The 17,547-nt window shown below is 46.1% G+C and overlaps 1 protein-coding gene across 10 annotated transcripts in view; it reads left to right on the top strand.

Moving 5' to 3' along the window:
• Positions 1-8,727: 8,727 nt before the first annotated feature.
• Positions 8,728-17,547, top strand: part of Rgs22 (regulator of G-protein signaling 22) — a 120,215-nt gene continuing 111,395 nt past the window's right edge. For 7 of the 10 annotated variants that reach the window (XM_087558647.1, XM_087558645.1, XM_087558646.1 and 4 more), the window contains exons 1-2: positions 8,770-8,838; positions 9,235-9,263. Coding sequence is in view for 6 of the 10 variants with exons in the window: in XM_087558643.1 (XP_087414769.1) it covers positions 8,814-8,838; positions 9,235-9,263 (54 nt within the window). In the remaining 4 variants the exon portion in view is untranslated. Of the gene's footprint in view, positions 8,839-9,234; positions 9,264-17,547 lie in introns of all 10 variants that reach the window. The other 3 variants (NM_001447182.1, NM_001447183.1, NM_001447181.1) reach the window with 1 other exon arrangement.

Here is a 17,547-nt window from a genome sequence, read left to right as displayed (position 1 = left end):
TCGCACAGACATATACGGAGGCAGAACACCAATGCTGCCAACAACAACAACAACAACAACAACAACAATAATAATAAATATCAGATTATTGGTGGCATGGGCAAGGGAGAGATGCCCTACCACCCTGTGGTAGGTAGGAGGGTTGTCCTCCCAGTCAGAAGAGCAGGAGGGAGAGCTGGCCCTGCCACTCACTGACTGCTTACTCAGGAGAGCAGCCCCCACACCTGGCCTGGACAACACAGTACAGCTGTGCCAGGTGGTAGGAGTGCAGGGCCCCACCCCTGGGCAGCCTCAAGGGCATGAGCAAGTGAGAGCTGGCCCTACCCCTTGTATACCATGGAATGGAAAGGCCAAGTTTCTCCAAGTCCCCTGCGTCAGGCAGGAGCACTTGGGAGTGAGAGCCCTGTGCCTTGCCCGGGCAGCATGGTTGAGCTGGCCCTGAGGGTGTGAGAGCAGGAGAGGTGACCCTGCCATTTGCTGGCTGCAGCCCTGGGTGAGTTAACTGGAGGGCAGTGCCGGAGAGCTCCCCCTGGTGGTGACAGTGCAGGGGAGCTCATGGGCTCAGCTACCTACGGGCCCAGATCCAGGGCTTTGAGTTGCCACCCCCCCCCCCCGACTAATCTACCCTATTATGATCTGCTGGAGCGTGTGAAAGTGTCTGTCGTGCAGATCCAAAGCTACAGGATCCTGCTGACACAGGACAACAGCAGGATATTGGAGAGGAGTCCCGATGAAGATCCAGTATAGATAGGGAGCCAGAGGCCTCAAATGACTCGCTGCAGTGAACAGTCGCAACTATGACACCCTACAGCTTCCACAACAAGATTTTAAAATTATAATTTCATTTTGTTTTGCGAGGTTGCAAGGACAGAGGGCAGATATGAAGGGACAGAGAGATGAGTTGAATTGGGATGCATGATGTGAAATTCACAAATAAGATCAAATTAAATACAGAGCAGTTAATTTTTAAGACATTCCACTAGAGGGCACCAAAGACTTATATATGGTGTTAAAGGCATTCTACAAGTAAAGATAGCTTTTATGAATTTGACATACACTATGACATTTTCAGATAGAAGTATTTCTCTACTTTACTTTAAAAATATGTGTCGAATAAATGTGTGGAAAAGTTATTGCTTTGAGTTCATAATTAAAATATTTTGGTTGGCTTGCAAGTGTGTGATCATTTGCAGAGCTCTTTGTTGGACCCTTGTGCGTGTTTCTCACTGTGAACTTGCCCACTTGTCCTGCGCTCCTGTTTCCCTCATCACAGACTGTGGAGATGGATAAGAGCGCACTAAGAAAATGGTATCATGCTGGCAATGGTTTCCCTCCGGTGGTTTCTTTCTTGCGGGAAGCAGGGAGAGGGTTAGGATCTTAGTCACATCCTGCCTACGTTACTGCGAATGTTCCCAAGGGGCCCACTCCAAACATCTAGTCGCAGGTTGTCTGCTCTAAACCGGGGCTCGGCACCACAGTACTTCCTCTTGAAGAGCAGACTTCAAGCAGTCTCTCCCGTGATCATTCTGCACACTTTATTCCAAACACCACAACATCTCGCTCTTTCAACCTCCCACACGTTCTCTCCCACTCCCTCCCTCTCTTGCTGTACGGACTGTTAGTTAACCCCGCCATCGGTCTTCTCTTTCTGTGCGTCATTTTCTGGTATGTTCGACGAGATGAAAGTTTTACCTCCTTTGAATCGTGTATTTATCCTTTTGTGTGTGTGTGGTCTTTCTACTGTGTTTACTGCCATTAAAGCCTTCTCTGCCACCATTAGTAAGTTCTTGAAGAGCAGAACTCTTTAACCTTTGAAACTCTGTCAGCAAAATGTCTCCTGCAGAGTAGACTGTGCACAGCGGCTTAGTTGAATGGCTACCGGGGTAACAGTTGGTCGTTATTTGACACGGGGACTCTATCCAAGCCTCCTTTTCCTTTAAGGTGGCACAGGAGACTTCGACTGCAGATATTTTTAAGTTGTTCATTTCCGAGTGAGTCAGAACTGAGCCACATCTTTGCTGCTCTGACTCTACCATGTTCGTTTTCCAGGCACGCTCTCTGCCTTTGGCCATCCTCTCCCGCCCCAGGCTGGCCGTCTCCTTCCGCAAAGGCAACTCCCGTTGTATTGTGGTCCCAGGGTATATCAGAGCTTTTCTGTTCTCTTCAGTGTGCCCCCCAATCCTTGTCTGAAGGGAAGCCCCGAGTTTGGCAGACCCCTTTCTTCCACAGCACTTCATCTTTGGTGAGGTTAGGAACACAGAGCATGATGAGGCAGGGAGAAGGGGTCGCCGGTATCAAAGGACCCTAACATGGCTCCCTTGGTCTCCCCCTTGGCTGCCAGGGAAGTGTGAGGTGCTGACTCCTTCCTGAGATTCTCACTGTGATCAAGTATAAGTGCTCTTTAATTATTTCCTGAGAGGATAAATACTCTAGGGGCAGGACTGTGTTTTCTTACCTCCTCCCCCCATTTCTCCACTTATGTTCCTGTAATCTCATAGTGACATGTACATGGTGACGGAAGGAGCCAGAGCCAGACACACAATGTAAGCAATGAAACTTGTTACATGTCTTTATTGTTTGGATATATATATATATATATATATATATATATATATATATATATATATATATATCTCAGGGTCTTACCACATAGACCTTGCTGGCTTAGAATTCTCCGTGTAGACCAGGCTGGCCTCAAATTCAGAGGTCTACTTGTCTCTCTGCCTCTCAACTGCTGGGGTAAAAAGCATTTGTCAATATTCCCAGCTGGTAGCCCATTTTAATTTGGCTAGGCAGTGAACTAAATGCCTGTACACATACGTGTTAGGAACAACCAACCCTACAGGAGAAGGTGCTGTTAGCAGTGGCTTTTTTTCCAGAAAAGAAATATCCAGAGGAGGTGAGAGGTATGTTCCACCCTCACTGGTGAATTTAGAGCTGGAGTTCAAATGCTGGCTGTTCGCTGTTAGAGACTGGGCTTGGCTTGCCGCCTGCCTATATGTGTGTCTGAGCGCCACATGTGTGCCTGGTGCCCACAGAAGCCAGAAAAAGACATGAGATACCCTGGAACTGGAGTGACAGCCCCCGTCCTGCATCAGGGACCTCTGTGTGTGTGTTGCTCTCTCCTTTATTAGGAGCCACTTCCTGTTGTTTTTGCTTCTAGTAAATAAGAAATTCAAGCTATCGGGCTTCCTCCCTGCCCTCAACAACCGATACGTACTTAGAGCATTAAATTGTGAGATCTTTTGACAAACTATTCTTTTGTAACTTCAAATAATATATCAGTTTCTTCATTAAATAGGGTTGAGAGGATGAAGGGATGGCTCAGGAAGTAAGAGCAGTTGCTTTTCTTGATTCATATCCAGGTTTGCCTCCTAGCATCCATGTGGTGGCCGTAAATCTAGTTCAGGGGATCTCATGCTCTCTTCTTGCCTCTGTGGGTATGAGGCATGCATATGGTGCACAGGCATACATACATGTATGCAAACATTCGTAATCTTAAAAAGGGCCGCTTAGTACATATTATTTGAGCATTTACTTCATAGTCTATCTGTTAGATAAACTATCAGAGATGTCAACTTAGTTCAAAATAATCTCTTAAGGGTACTGGAGAGATGGCTCAGGGGTTAGGAGCACTGGCTGCTCTCTCAGAGACCCCAGGTTCAATTCCCAGCCTCCATGTGGCAGCTCACAATAGTCCGTCACTCCAGTTCTAGGGGATCTGTTGTCTTCTTTTGGCTTCTGTGGGTATCAAGGCACACATGTGGTGCTCAGACACATATGTAGGCAAAACATGCTACACATAAACTCACCACCAAGAGCTTAAGTTCATTTTCAAAGAGGAAAATGAGTTTGGGAAGAAGAAACACAGGAGGGGCAGGGAGAAGAGAGGAAAGCCAGGGAGGGCTTTCCTCTATGTGTGTAAGTGTTTGCCTGCATGTGTGTCTGGGCACCATATGCATGCCTTGTGCCTGCTGAAGCCAGAAGAATTCACTGGGTCCCCTAGGACTAGAGTAACAGATGGTTGTGAGCTGCTACGTGTGTGCCGGGAATCGAACCCAGGTCCTCTGAAACCCTGCAAGTCCTGTTAACTGCCGAGTCATCTCTGTAGCCCCCAAGAGAAGGTATTCTTTACCTGTAAAAATCACAACATGCATACTGTTAGCATTTTCCAACTCTGACTAGGAAAGGGTTAAAAGCAGAATGGAGTAATCTCATCAGTGCAGACCAGAGACGGCAACGGAGTGGAATCCACTGACAATTAGAGCAAATCTACACCAGCAGGTCCAGATGGTAGTTAACTTGGATAAGCTAAGAAATTACCTAATGACTATATTAAACTAATTATGTTCTTCCAAAAATTATGAACTGTTAATTTAGGAAGTATAAAAAAAAAAGCAAAAAAGCATCGTTTTCCTACTAAATGTCATGCAGGTGTGGGTAATTGTTCTGCAATATAGATAAGGTATGGATAAGGTATAGATAAGGTATATAATTTAATGACAAAAAAAAGATGTTGATTGAGAGGAACATGGAAATCTTCATCAGGCTGGCAATAGCATGGTCCAGCACTAGCCTCGGGCTGTGCAGTATCTCAGAAAACACTCCAGTGGATTAACTGGTCATTCTAATTCATGAGTGTAGTTTTGTGATGTGGTAAGAATACAATCAAAACCAGAACAGAGCCTACTCGGAGCTGTGGTCCGGGAGTCCACCCTCACTGCCTGTGGTTTTCAGGAACTCCAAGGCAGGCAAGGGAGAGGAGCACTGTAGGGACAGCAGAGAAAGACTCCACTTGGGTCTGTACAGAGGCTGTTGCTCAGGAAGATGGGTGTTGGGTTAACTCGTGTGCAGTGCGCACCCTTGGTTTAGGAGTGCAGTTGTCTCTGAGTAGCTCTGAATTAGAACTGGGGCATCAGGGGAGATAGGGACAGGATACAATGTGCTGAAAGTCAAGAGAGCTTAGTCACCAAGGAGCTAGACCTAAAGACCACAGAGAGGTAGTAGCACTTTACACCCAAGAGGACCACTATAATGAAAAGGTCAGAGGATACTTCTGAAAAATCTAAGCGAGAAGTGTTGGCCTAGTAATAAACTGGTCTAGACAATGTGGGAAACAATGTATCATTTCCTCAGACATTTCAGTTGCTGGTTGACCCACCAGTTCTGCTAGGTACTTAGGAGAAATGAAAACATCTGCACACAGCCATCGTACATGAACATCCATCGCATCCCTCCCCTTAATGGTCAAACCCGGAAACCTGAGTGTCCACCGGTAATCAATAACAATACTACTTATTTATAAAAACGTACAATGTCCCTGAGCCTTGAAAACATTAACTGAAGGAAGCCAGACCCAAAAGACCAGGAGCGATGTGATCCCATCTATATGCAATGTCTAGACAGGAGGGGCAGATTCAGGAGGCAGGCCCCAGGTTACAGAGTAGAGATGCTTTAAACATTGGGCCGTTTCTTTAAGCTACTGGAAATGTCCTAACCTTGTGCTGGCACTCCACACTTGAAATGAGTGGACTGGGTAGCATATGACTTATGTATCATTGAAGTTACAAAAGCTCCAAAAATTTTGAAGTTTATAGTCTAGGCTTTTGGGTTCAAGCTATTGTCTTTGTGATCCCAACGCTGTTTTTAACTTTGGGAGGTTGTTTTGGAAAAGGGCCATACAACAGAGCCATCCGTCCCGGTTGGGGTTACTGTTGCTCCGATGAAACACCATAACCAAAAGCAAGTTGGGGAGGGAAGGGTTTATTTGGCTTACACTTCAACATCACTGTTTATCATCAAAGAAAGTCAGGACAGGAACTGAAACAGGTCAGGACCCTGGAGGCAGGAGCTGATGCAGAGGCCATGGAGCGTGATGCTTACTGGCTTGCTCAGCCTGCTTTCTTAGGAAACCCAGGACCACCAACCAGCCCAGGGGTGGCCCTACCCACAATGGGCTGGATCCTTCCACATCAATCAGTAATTAAGAAAATGCCCTACAGACTTGCCTGCAGCCTGACCATATGAAGGCATTTTCTCAATTGAGGCTGTCTCCTTTCTAATGATTTTTAGCTCTGTCAAGTTGACTTAGCGCAACATCTAAGAGCAAGGGCTTTGGAATGTGAAAAATTTATTAATAGCTCTCTGTAACTTTTTTTTTTTTAAAAAAAACAAACCCTTTCTATATCTGTTTTCTAAACTATAAACCCAGAAGAACAATGCTGTTCTATTCAAGTTCTCATTCAGGGCTCCTGGTAAGAGAGGGCAACCGGTGAGACACCATCCATGATAAACAGATTAAGTTATCAGTGTGGCTCTCTGGCCAGAATGAGTAAGTGTGGGCAGAGCACAGGGCAGGTGACTGGAATGAGGAGTTCCAGAAGTCCAGCAGGCGACTCGTGGTCCTGGGTGTGTTGCAGCGGAAACCGGCTGACATCTGATGGGGCCTCCAGTGCCCAGAAGGTACATTTCTGACTCAGTGGCTGTAATATGACTGTGGCTTTAAGGTATTGCTTTGCAAGAACAAGAGGAAAAGCCAATGATGGGCATCCATGGGGACACACACGGGAGGGAATGGTCCTGGTAAAAAGAGGGCCATTATAGTCTCTTGGGTGGCAGAAAAAAAAAAATGTGTTCTCTCAAGTTGGTATCCCGAATTCTGAAGTCCCTTGTCAATTGCAAACTGGAAATCTTGGTTTAGGGACTTCCTTGACAGTGGCTCTGCACAACCTTCCCATGTCTGCTGACGACCATACCTTTCTGTGTGTTCAGACAAAAATCTTCAAGACTCATCCCCCAATACCTGTTTCTCCCCACAGCCATTTTGTCAGATCTTCTAGGCTCTACGTTTATTTATGTGTATGTGCCCAAGCGTCTATACTTCCTTGCAGGAAGAGGTAGTGGGATCGCTGGAGCTGGAGTTCTGAGCCACCATGCCGGCTCTGGACTTGGATTCTCCGGTGCTCTTGACTGCCCAGCCATCGCTCCAGCCCCTCAGCTCTCCCCTTACATAGAGATATGAAGCCTGAAGGCCGTGCTGCCTGACGACCATCAGCCTGGACCTGAGCTGCCTAAATCCTCTGCACAGCAGCCAAAGTAGCACTTGGATCATGAAAGTTAGTCTCTGCTGGGTCTACAAGGACTTTGGGGGAATCCCTGCCCCATCTCCCTTCACCTCTTTGCTCCCTTCCACTGCTCTCTTGGTTTCATTTGGCTTTCTGATTTTGTCTGACGAGGGCAGTATTTCACTGTTGTCTTTTCTCTGTGTCATACTGAAATTGCAATACTACAACCAGGGAGCAGGTGTCTGCTTCCTTGGAACATAGGCACCCATTGTCTGAAGGGCACACGGATACCTGCCTCACACTGAGGAGGCAAATGTGGAACCACGATGGTTTTAGAGTAGGTCAGATTTGCATTTAGATAGCTGGCTCTGCTTTCAGCATGGATAATGGATTTAAGGAGAACTCCTAGCTGGAAGCTAAGACTGGAAGATAGACAAGTTAGGAAGCTTACAACAGACCAGATGGGAGCCAGCACTAAGGCTGTGTGTGGGAAATGACAGGAGAGTCCAAATACAGACATGTTTTAAGGTAGAATTGGCTGAATCCAATGTTTGCCTGAATGTGGGGTTTGGAGGAAAAGTTTTGGGGGGCGGGGGAGGAAACTTCTGGCTTGAGTTACTTTTTATCATTTAATGATCATAAGATTTTTGCCCCAAGATGAAACTATATTCCTGTTTTAGTTGAGATAGGTTCTTATGTAGCCCAGGCTGGGCTTGAACCCCTTAATCATTCTGCCTTCACCTTCCTAGTGTGGGCTTTGCAGGGCTTTGCAGGTCTTTGCCCCAACCCTGGCCGGAAGATGAAGCTCTACGATCTGGTTTGGGAATGGGTATGAGTTGGGTGTGGAGTGATAGGTGGGGTGGGGTTTATTTCCTTTTAGACATTTGCATTGGAAGTACAGCTGGGTAGGGGACAAGCTCTGGGGTTTATTTAGCACCACTGGGGAAATTCAGAACTACAGATACGGATATTATAAGTTTTATAAAAATTTTTTTTAGTATTCAGAATATTAGTTTAAATTTTCATTATTTAAATTCTGTGTGTGTGTGTGTGTGTGTGTGTGTGTGTGTGCGCTTTACTGTAGCCCAGACTGGCCTCAAACTCTTATGTAGCTGAGATCATCCGCTAACTCTGTTCTCCTGCCTCCTTTCCGTTTCTTTTTTTTTTTTTTTTTTTTGGTTCTTTTTTTTCGGAGCTGGGGACCGAACCCAGGGCCTTGTGCTTCCTAGGTAAGCGCTCTACCACTGAGCTAAATCCCCAGCCCCTCTCCTTTCCGTTTCTTAACTGCTGTGATTACAGGTGTGTGTCACTACGCAGGGCTTTGTTTTCCTAACTCCTTTCCTGAACACGCATTACAGGGTATCTGTAATCTGTGGTTTCCAGTTCCAGTAATGTTTAGTGGTCAGTGTTCATAAAAACGCAGCGGTATTACCTTTGGCCGCAGGCGTCTGACCAGTACTAAGGGAACAGGGCCCTGGCTCTGCGGTCCTTCCCCGTGGGAAGGTCTGCACACACACCCCCATTGCCCCCAGCTCCCCTCCCCCCACCAGCGGCCCTTCCCCACCCAGAACCTTGCGATCTCCACAGTAACGGCCGCTCCCCAGCCTCCACCCCAGGCCCAGGCGCCTCTGCTTTGTGCAGCTCTATGGCAACAGCAGGCAGCACAGAACGGGCATTCCCTGGCCGCGCGCCGCCGGGCGGCGGTCGCTCCCCAGACAGCGGGGCCGGGCAGCTGGGCCCCCGGACAACATGCCGGAAAGGCGGCTCTCGGCGGGTAGGTGGGCCCCGGCGCTCCGCCGGGCACTCCCGCACCCAGGCCTTGCTCGACCCCAGCCCCACGCCTCTCCCCAGCCTCCGCCCGCTGCCTCGGCTCTTCCAGCCTTTTATAGGAGCCCCCTGGGAGGTCCCTATTACCTTAACTCCACCTCGATAAGCTCTCCCTTTGCAACTGGGGGCCTTAGGTTAGCTCTGGGGTTACAGTGGGTCCCAAGCCAGAGTCCAGAGGTCTTTCCTCCCCGTCTCCACCTTGAATCCTACCTTAAAATCTAATTCATATGCGGATAATGAACATTTTACTGAGCTCACCCGGGATGTATATACAGTAGGGCCAAGTCACTTAGTCTAAAAGGAAGATCTGAGTACGAAAAGGTAACGTTTTGTCTCCTTTCAGAGCCGCCAGAAGTTACAGAAGAAGAATTTGTAAGTACAGTTAAATGGGCTACTTGGTGATCCCCCATGGCCTTTTGTTTTAATAGAAAAGGTTGGATTCTAGGAGGAAGGCTATGTGATTTTCCTTTTGCCATTCCAGGCAACAGACACAGTGGCGAGACAGTGGATAGGTCTTTTTTACATTCTCTTCAGGTCAAAGCTGTCTCCTGTAAGAGAGCTCATGTAATTTCTCCATGGCTTTGTTGTGATGTGCCAGCACTTCCTGGTTGCAGTAAACATTAGTAGATGACATTGAGGAAGGGGGTTGAGCAGTAAAGTGACTCACAGTTGTAAACCCAGCATTAGAGATGGGGTGGAAGGATTGGGGGTTCAGGGTCATCCTTTGTGACATAGCAAATTCAAGGCTACGTGAGATCCTCTCTTAAAAAAAAATTCCCCCCACCCCTCATGGTACCCCTCATGGTAGCACTCAGGCCTTTAACCCAGGATTCAGGAGACAGAGGCAGAGGCAGGAGGATTTCTGTGAGTTTGAGGCCAGCCTGGTCTACAGTGTAAGTTCCAGGACAGCCAGGGCTACATAGAGAGACCTTGTCTCAAAGAACAAAACCAAAAACAAACAAAAACCCTCCAAAAACCAACCCCCCCAAAAAACCAATCAGATAATATAAATAACAAAACCAAAAAACCAAAACCAATTAAATAAAACAAACACAACCAACAACAGAAACAAGTAATACATTTATAACTGTTTAAAATGTCTTTGATGCATTGTTCTCAGGTCAGACTCTTGGAGAAATTGAGCGTACTAAATATTTGCCACATCCATTTGTCATTTGGCAGAGTGCTGTTTTTAGAGAATATTCCATGAAGCCTATCGAAAACATGAAGAGCTTGCCCCAGGGCACAGACAGATGTAGAGATGACTCTTACTCCTACCTGGTCGGAGGCTAGAGCTCCAGTCACGTCTAGTATTTACCAATGTCCTCCAGCACTTACTTCTCTAGTTGGCCTATTTACTTCTGGCTTCTTATTCAACAAACATGAGTGATTGTGCATTCAAAGTATTGTCCTAAATGCTGGGGCTAAGTCTCAAAACGTTAACAGTCCAGTTGGGGCTAACATCAGAGAGAGGGATAAGTTAGCAGATCCTGGAAGGAGGAGGAGGAAGAGGCAGAGAAAAGAGAAACTCCAGCCTTGTGTGTGCACCAACACACAGGTCCACACAGCACCTCAGAAGTGCTCGCATACATTGGCGGAGGCCCGCTTACTGTAGAATTTAAGTTATTCCAGCACCTCAAGTGCTTCATGCAGCAGGGCTTCCGATCCAGCCTCTCCTTTCCGTACAGGCCAGTCTAGCAGCACACCACTTCACATTTGAGTGATTGTGCTTGAAGACCTTTAACTTGCCCTGCTTCCTTGGGTACCCGCAGTGTTCCAGGCCTCAGTCCCAGTCTTCTTCCCCCTTCCCAGCTTCTCTCTTCCCACTCCTGTGATGTACTGACCTTCGGGGCTCTGCTCTCCAGAGGTTTGTGGGTAAGCTCTTTTGCCTATCTCTTGAGAATTCCAAGTTCATATACCATCCCCACATCTGCTCAGGGCGTTACTACCTAACCTGTGCTGGCCTGGAACTTGCAGCCCTGGATAACTTCAAACCTTGTATCCAGCTGCTTCAGCTTCCCCAGTGCTGGGTGGATTGCAGATGTGTGCACTACGTCTGTGTCCAGACAACACTTTCCATGCTTTTGCATATCCAATGTCCTGTGTCACCTCTTCAGACCCCTTGCCTGCATTCTCCAGCTCTGATTCTGCCTTTCCATTGCTTTATTGTGTTTTGGTGATTGGTACACTGCTGTTCAGTTGTCTGTGGGCCTTCCTCCCTCCCTTGATGATCTACCCCAACCTTCCTCCCTAGCCGTGTGTGTCTCTGCATCCTCAGACCTGCTGTTGTAGCTCTGGCTTCATCTACAGGCACAGAGTTTGACTGTAGTCTTAACTGATACCAATTCCACATTCCTTCTCTTAACCAGTTCTTCTTTGTCTAAAGCATCGGATGCAAACTGTGTGCATTGGCTGTCCTGGAGTCTCATCATTCTTGCCGTGACTGCCATACTCCTGTTAACTCTTTCCAAATTTACCATCTTACTCCATTGTAAGACACTTGATGAATAGCTAGTATTGCCAAATGCTGGCCACAGACTGACCTTTAACCCCAAGACAGCCCTCCGAGGTAGTGGCCATTTCCCACATTTCATAGCCGAGGAGGACAAAGTTCACAGAAGTAAACTGTGACTGAGGCTACTAATCTCATGGCCCATGGAGCCCTTCAAACATTCAGTCTTCCTTAACCCTGTTCTCTAGGATAAGTTTTCCATCCATCCTGCTTTGAGCTTGCAAAGCACTTCCACATGCTCCGCTCTGGCCAAGCTGCTCTGTTTGCCTTGCTGTCAGTTTTGACTAGGTTACCCTTCCTCATCCATTTCACAATGTGGCACATTCCTTCTGGTCCATCTCATCTCCACAAAAACCTTCCCAAACCCAACACCACGCAGACTGCCTTGGCACTGGGCAGCTTCCTATGGAGACCAGTTTGTGACCAGGTCCTCAAATTCGCATGCTCACCCAAGTGTTGGCTGACTCCTTAATTGACCTTCCTCAAATGTATGCTTGGCTTTGGTTCTCCAATGAGTGCTGGTGTTTTTTATCAATAAACAACATCTTCTTAGAAAAAGATGGCTGTTATTCTACTCTCCAGAGTAAAGCCAGGCTTTCCTGCCTCTCCTGCAGGTGAGTGCTGTCAGGTGGCCGGGTGCTGGGGCGAGGCTGTGAGAAGGAATGGTGGGCCCACACCATGTTTCCAGTGGCCAGGTAGCTATCCCTTTACCACAGGCTTGCTACTGGTTGAGCCACATTGGAAGCTGGGTTAGTGAGATTCTAAATAAAGTTCATGTAAGTGCTGAAGGGAAGAGTAACCAGGTTTCTTCCTCTCGCTGGAGCAGGAGCAACTACCTTGGATCCTGAGGAGGCATCTCGAGGATAACAGAGTCATAATCAGAGGGAACCCTGGTGGCAGACAAAAACTTTGTATTTCATTTAAGAAGCAGTGTTTCGGGGTTCCTATGTTTATAGTCATTTTATTCTTATTTTCTCACTCAGTAATCTAGACCTACATCGTTACTGTGGGTGTTCCAAAGGTTCTCAACCTCTCCACTTGGAGGGGCTTCATTTTCAAAGCATAGGGGAACTCGTTTGGAATCAACCACTTGTCTGCCAGGGACATTGTGTATATTTAAACTTCTGTTTTTAGGTGAGAGGCTTGTTTTGGGGGCAGGACCTTGTTATGTGGACCTGGTGAATTTGGAACTCTATGTAGATTATACATTCCTTGGCGTGGTGTATAGTAGGCTGATCTTCTTGTCTCTACCTACCACATGCTGGGTTAGAGGCATGAGTCATTATGCCCAGCTATTTAAACATTTTATGTATAAAATTTGAAGTTTCCTAACAAATCTGTAGGCCAGAAATGTCTCTGCATACCTTTATCCCCCCCCAGAGCACAACCCATAGAATATGCCACTTAGATGATGAATTTGGTTCAGTGGGTCATTTTTCATTTATTTACTTAATTTTGGAGATGGAGCGTCAGGTAGTCTAGGCTGGCCCCTGACTCTCTGTAAATGAGATGCCTTGAGCTCCTTATCCCCCAGCCTCCGCCTGCCAAGTGCTGAGACTCAGTGTGCCACTGTACCGGGCTTAGCGTCTTTATGGTATTTGGTTGAGCTTTGCTACAAAAACTTAGATATTTTTATGTTCTTTGTGGATAATATTTTTATTTATGTAAATGACTCAAGAGGCATGAATTCAGATCGTCTTATGACACATTGTGATATACACATCGAGTCAGATGGTGAGAGTGACTCCTATTATTCTTAACCGTAAGACAGATACATTAAGGATGTAAGTGAGTTTACATCCTGATTGTTTTCTTCTTGTGTTCCTTAAAAGTAGCTTGTTTGTACTAGGAAAACCCAACCTCAACAACATGGTGACCTAAAGGAGACCTACCTAGTGACAACACCAGTTGACATGCCAACATGAACAGGGTGGGGCGTTGGGAATGAAGAGGTACAAGCAAGCAATGGCTGCTCAGGGGGAGGATCCATCTTCTCCAGGGATGAGCCCCTGGCAGGTTATCCAGCCCCACATGGCCAACCCTAAGCACATACACATGAGTGACAAAAACAGACTCAGTAGGCTATCTCTCTGTGTGTTGTAACAAATAATAATAATAACAATAACAATAATAACAGTGATAATAATAAAATAATGCCACAAGGCATGGTCATAAAGGGAAGGAGAGGACAGGAGGCAGTCACAGGAGAGGGAGATTAGAAATTATGTAAATATAGAAGTTGTGTAGGAAGTCCTCAAGAAGTGTACCTGTGGAAAGGGACTCTAGCTTCAAACCGCATATGCAGCAACTTAGTTGTGAGAGTTGGTGTCTGTTCTCAACGAAGGCTTGGCTTTCTTGGATTCACTTTGATATCGTTATAGCTTGGATGTCATTATAGTAAACAAAAAGATTTCTTAAGTATAAAAATATCAACTTTATCTAAATGTATCAAAAGCCCCATAGCCCCCGTCACCAGGAAGGTGACTACATGATCTCCTGACTAATCGCTGAGTTTGTTTTCCAATGGAGCATGGTGGGTCAAGCCAGTCAGAGCACCCTCACGTGCAAACCACGGAGGCCAGGGCGGCTTGATGCAGGAATCTCAGGTCCTATCTCCCTTCACCCCCCTTCCCTGAAGACATTACAGAGTTAGGAGCCAGAGCACTGTGGGGACATCTTCTGGAACCCGAGACAAATCCCAGAGAGCCTTTGGAAAGTGTTGCAGTTTGGGGGTCACTGACCCCAATGGAGGCCTTTACTCAGGACAGGGATCAATCTTCTAGTGCTTTTGGAACTGTAGATCGTTAGACCCTCCAGAAACAAGGTAGCCAGTGACTGTAGCCTGTACTGCAACACACATCAGAGTTCCCAAAGCCCCGTCCCTTCTGCCTGGAGAGATAACTGTGTTGGTTAGTTTTTTGTTAATTTTGCCAATTTGACACAAGCTCAAGTCATCTGGGAAGAAGGAACCTTGGTTGAGAAACCATGAGGTTATCCTGTAGGCATGGCAGGTGGGGAGGCATTTTCTTGACGGATAACTGTTGTGGAAGGACCTGGCCCAGTGTAGGTGGCGCCCCTGGGCACAGGTGGTTCTGGGGTGTATGAGAAGGCAAACGGAGTAGGTCAGGAGGAGCAAGCCGGTCAGCAGTATTGATACTCGGCCTCTGCTCCAGTTCCTGCTTCCAGGTTCCTGTCTTGAGCCCCTGCCCTGACTGCCCACCATGATGGGCTGAAGAAGAGCTGTGAGGGGAAATAAAGCCTTTCCTTCCTAAATTGTTTTTGATCATGTTTTATTACAGCAGGAAAAAGTAAACGGAAACACTAACTAACCTTTCCAGGGAAGCAGAACGAGCAGTTACCTGTGTTACCTGTGTATGTTTGTTGTGAGGTTAAGATTTAGAGACACTACCACATCCCCCACGTGGACAAGGGGAGAAAGGGAGAGCCCGTTCTCTTTTTAAATTAGAATTGGAAAGACTTTTATACAGGGAGAGAGCCTTGGGTGTCAGGGTTTAATAGATTAAAATCTACTGGCTGTGATTTGAGATTAGAGTTAATGATGGGGAGGAAGGAGTTGTACTGAGGACCAGTGAGATGGCTCAGCGGGGGCTTGCTGCTAAGACTGACAATGTACATTGATTCCTAGATCCCACAAAGTAGCAGAATGAACACCTGGAGGTGAAAGCTGTGACCTACACACTATGTAAAAACAGTCGTGATGAATGCTGCCTCGAGAAAGCAGCACAATTGATTCCTTCCATCAGCAGCAGAGGCCATCACTGGCACGCATGCGCAGACTATTCACTCCGCCCCTCCTCCTGTAAGAAACTTTTAAGTCTGGACCGAAGGTGAACAGGCTGGCTGACTTAAGTCTCACAGGAGGCTCGCCTGTAGGACACCGGAAGCCAGGTTTCAAGAGTAGTGAGCGCTAAAAGAGGCCCCTCCCGTCACCTGGGCATGACATTGCACCTGTGGATGATGTAATGGGGAAACAGAACAACTTTTTGTTGTTGTTGATAGTTCCTTTAATCAACAGTTTGTCTGGTATTTGGAAGATACCAATCTGAATTAAGACATTTAATTAATTAAAAAAATGTCCGAATAATTGGATTATGGAAATTTAATGAGAAAAGCAGAACTACTAAACGAGATTAAAGATTAGGTTTTTTTTTTTTTTTTCTTATATAATTCAAGGGCTTTGGAAGTAAATAGCTTCTCAGGTCTTCATTGGTTTAGAGCTAGAGATGCAACTTGTGGTAGAATTCGTGCTCCCAGCACAAGATTCTCTGTTCAGTCTCAGAAAAAGACACACACACACACACACACACACACACACACACACACACACACACACACACACACACGGCACTTGCCTTGGAGTAAGTGTGAATTCACTTCCTGCTGAAATGCACTAAGGCCACAGCAGGTAGCACTTGTAGGCTACACTCACTTCACCTGTCTTGGCTGCTCCCAATCAACATAATTGTCAGTACTTAATATCAATAAAAGCTAAGCTAGAGCTTCCCAAAAGAAATGCCTATTTTGATGTATTTGAGTACTTTTAGGTTTCTATGGTCTCTATGACACGTGATTGTGCCACAGAACCCCTTCACCATGGAGTAAAGGCAGGCCACCAGTGTCCCCGGGATACAAGAGGAGCTCGGCAGCCAAGAGGAGATGCTTAGAAATGTTATGTCAACTTGTAGATGTGTTTATAACTGGAGAGTTTAGCAATGAGAGCTGGGACCGCACTGGATGGCCTTTGGTTTCTTTTCAGTGATTTACTCTTCGTGTATTTCAGGAAAAGTTCATGTCTGAAATGGATTACGAAAATGAAAACAAAGCAGGTGTTTTATCACACACCGCGACAGACTCGGAACCAGAAGCACCTAGGGCAGTGGTTCTCAACCTGTGGGCCGAGACCCCTTTGGGGGATTGAAGGACCCTTTCACAGGGGTCCCTCAAGACCATCGGGAAACATATATTTACATTACAATTTGTTAACAGTAGCAAAATTCAGTTATAATGTAGCAACAAACTTTTAAGGTTGGGGGTTACCACTACGGGAGAAACTGTGTTAAAGGGTTGCAGCATCAGGAAGGCTGAGAACCACTGAGCTGAGGTGAGTTTGTGAGCCTGAGGGTTATCTAAGAATTGCTGGTCCACCAGGCTCTCTGTAATACATAGAGTTATCCACTAACGATAAAAATGAAATGCATATTTTAGAAAAAGTAACAAGGAATTTTATACCCTACAGCTATTAGTATATTTATTAAGATAACAGTTACATTAATTTGTAAAATTAATATAAATATACATTTTTATTCACAGATTCATAATCCTATGGCTTGGTATTATAAAATTTGGTTACTTTAAAAAATTACAGAATTTAATAAAATAAATTTCATCTGAAAGACATAGCTGCTGTTTCAAATCATTTCACTTTGGATTTACCAACTCCACACAGGTTTGGCTACTCTGATTGTGACACAAATGCCTTCTACCTGGGTGACACTAAAAGTTACTGATTGAGTTAGGATGTGTTTCTTAAGAGTTAACTTGGTGCTTCACTATATAAGTTCAGAAGCTTGATAAGCTGAAATGTTATTTTTCTGGCTAGCATTTTTGTCAACTTGACATAAGCTAGAGTCATCTCAGGAGAGGACTCTCAACTGAGAAAATGCCAGCCAGCATCAGCCGGGCCTGTAAGCCGGCCTGTGGGACACTGCCCACCGATGTCCCACACCTTAGCTGATGAATGCTGAAGGAGGTGCAGCTAACTGTGCATAGGGCCATCCCTGGCCTGGAGGTCCTGGGTGCTGTAAGAAAGCAGGCTGAGCTGGCGGTGGGAAGCGAGCCTGTGAGCTCCTCTGCTTGAGACACCTGGGGTCTGAGCAGACTGAACCCTGGGTTGAGATTTCTAGTAAATTCCTTGATATGCATCTTGAATCTTGAAGCTAGATTTATTTATAAGTTTCTTCAGACTCTGCAATTACTTAAAGTTACCAAAACAAATCCTTTTCTTCTTCCTCTTCCTCCTCCTCTTCCTCCTTTCTTCTTCCTCCTCCTTTTTGGTGTATATGTGTACGTGCACACATGCCTGTGTAGATATGTGAGTGTAGACCTTGGTGGTGTTCCTCAGGA

This window comes from Rattus norvegicus, chromosome 7, assembly GCF_021556685.1.
Source record: "Rattus norvegicus strain SHRSP/BbbUtx chromosome 7, alternate assembly SHRSP_T2T, whole genome shotgun sequence".
Classification (NCBI taxonomy): Eukaryota; Metazoa; Chordata; class Mammalia; order Rodentia; family Muridae; genus Rattus; species Rattus norvegicus.
This window is presented reverse-complemented; position numbering and strand designations above follow the sequence as displayed.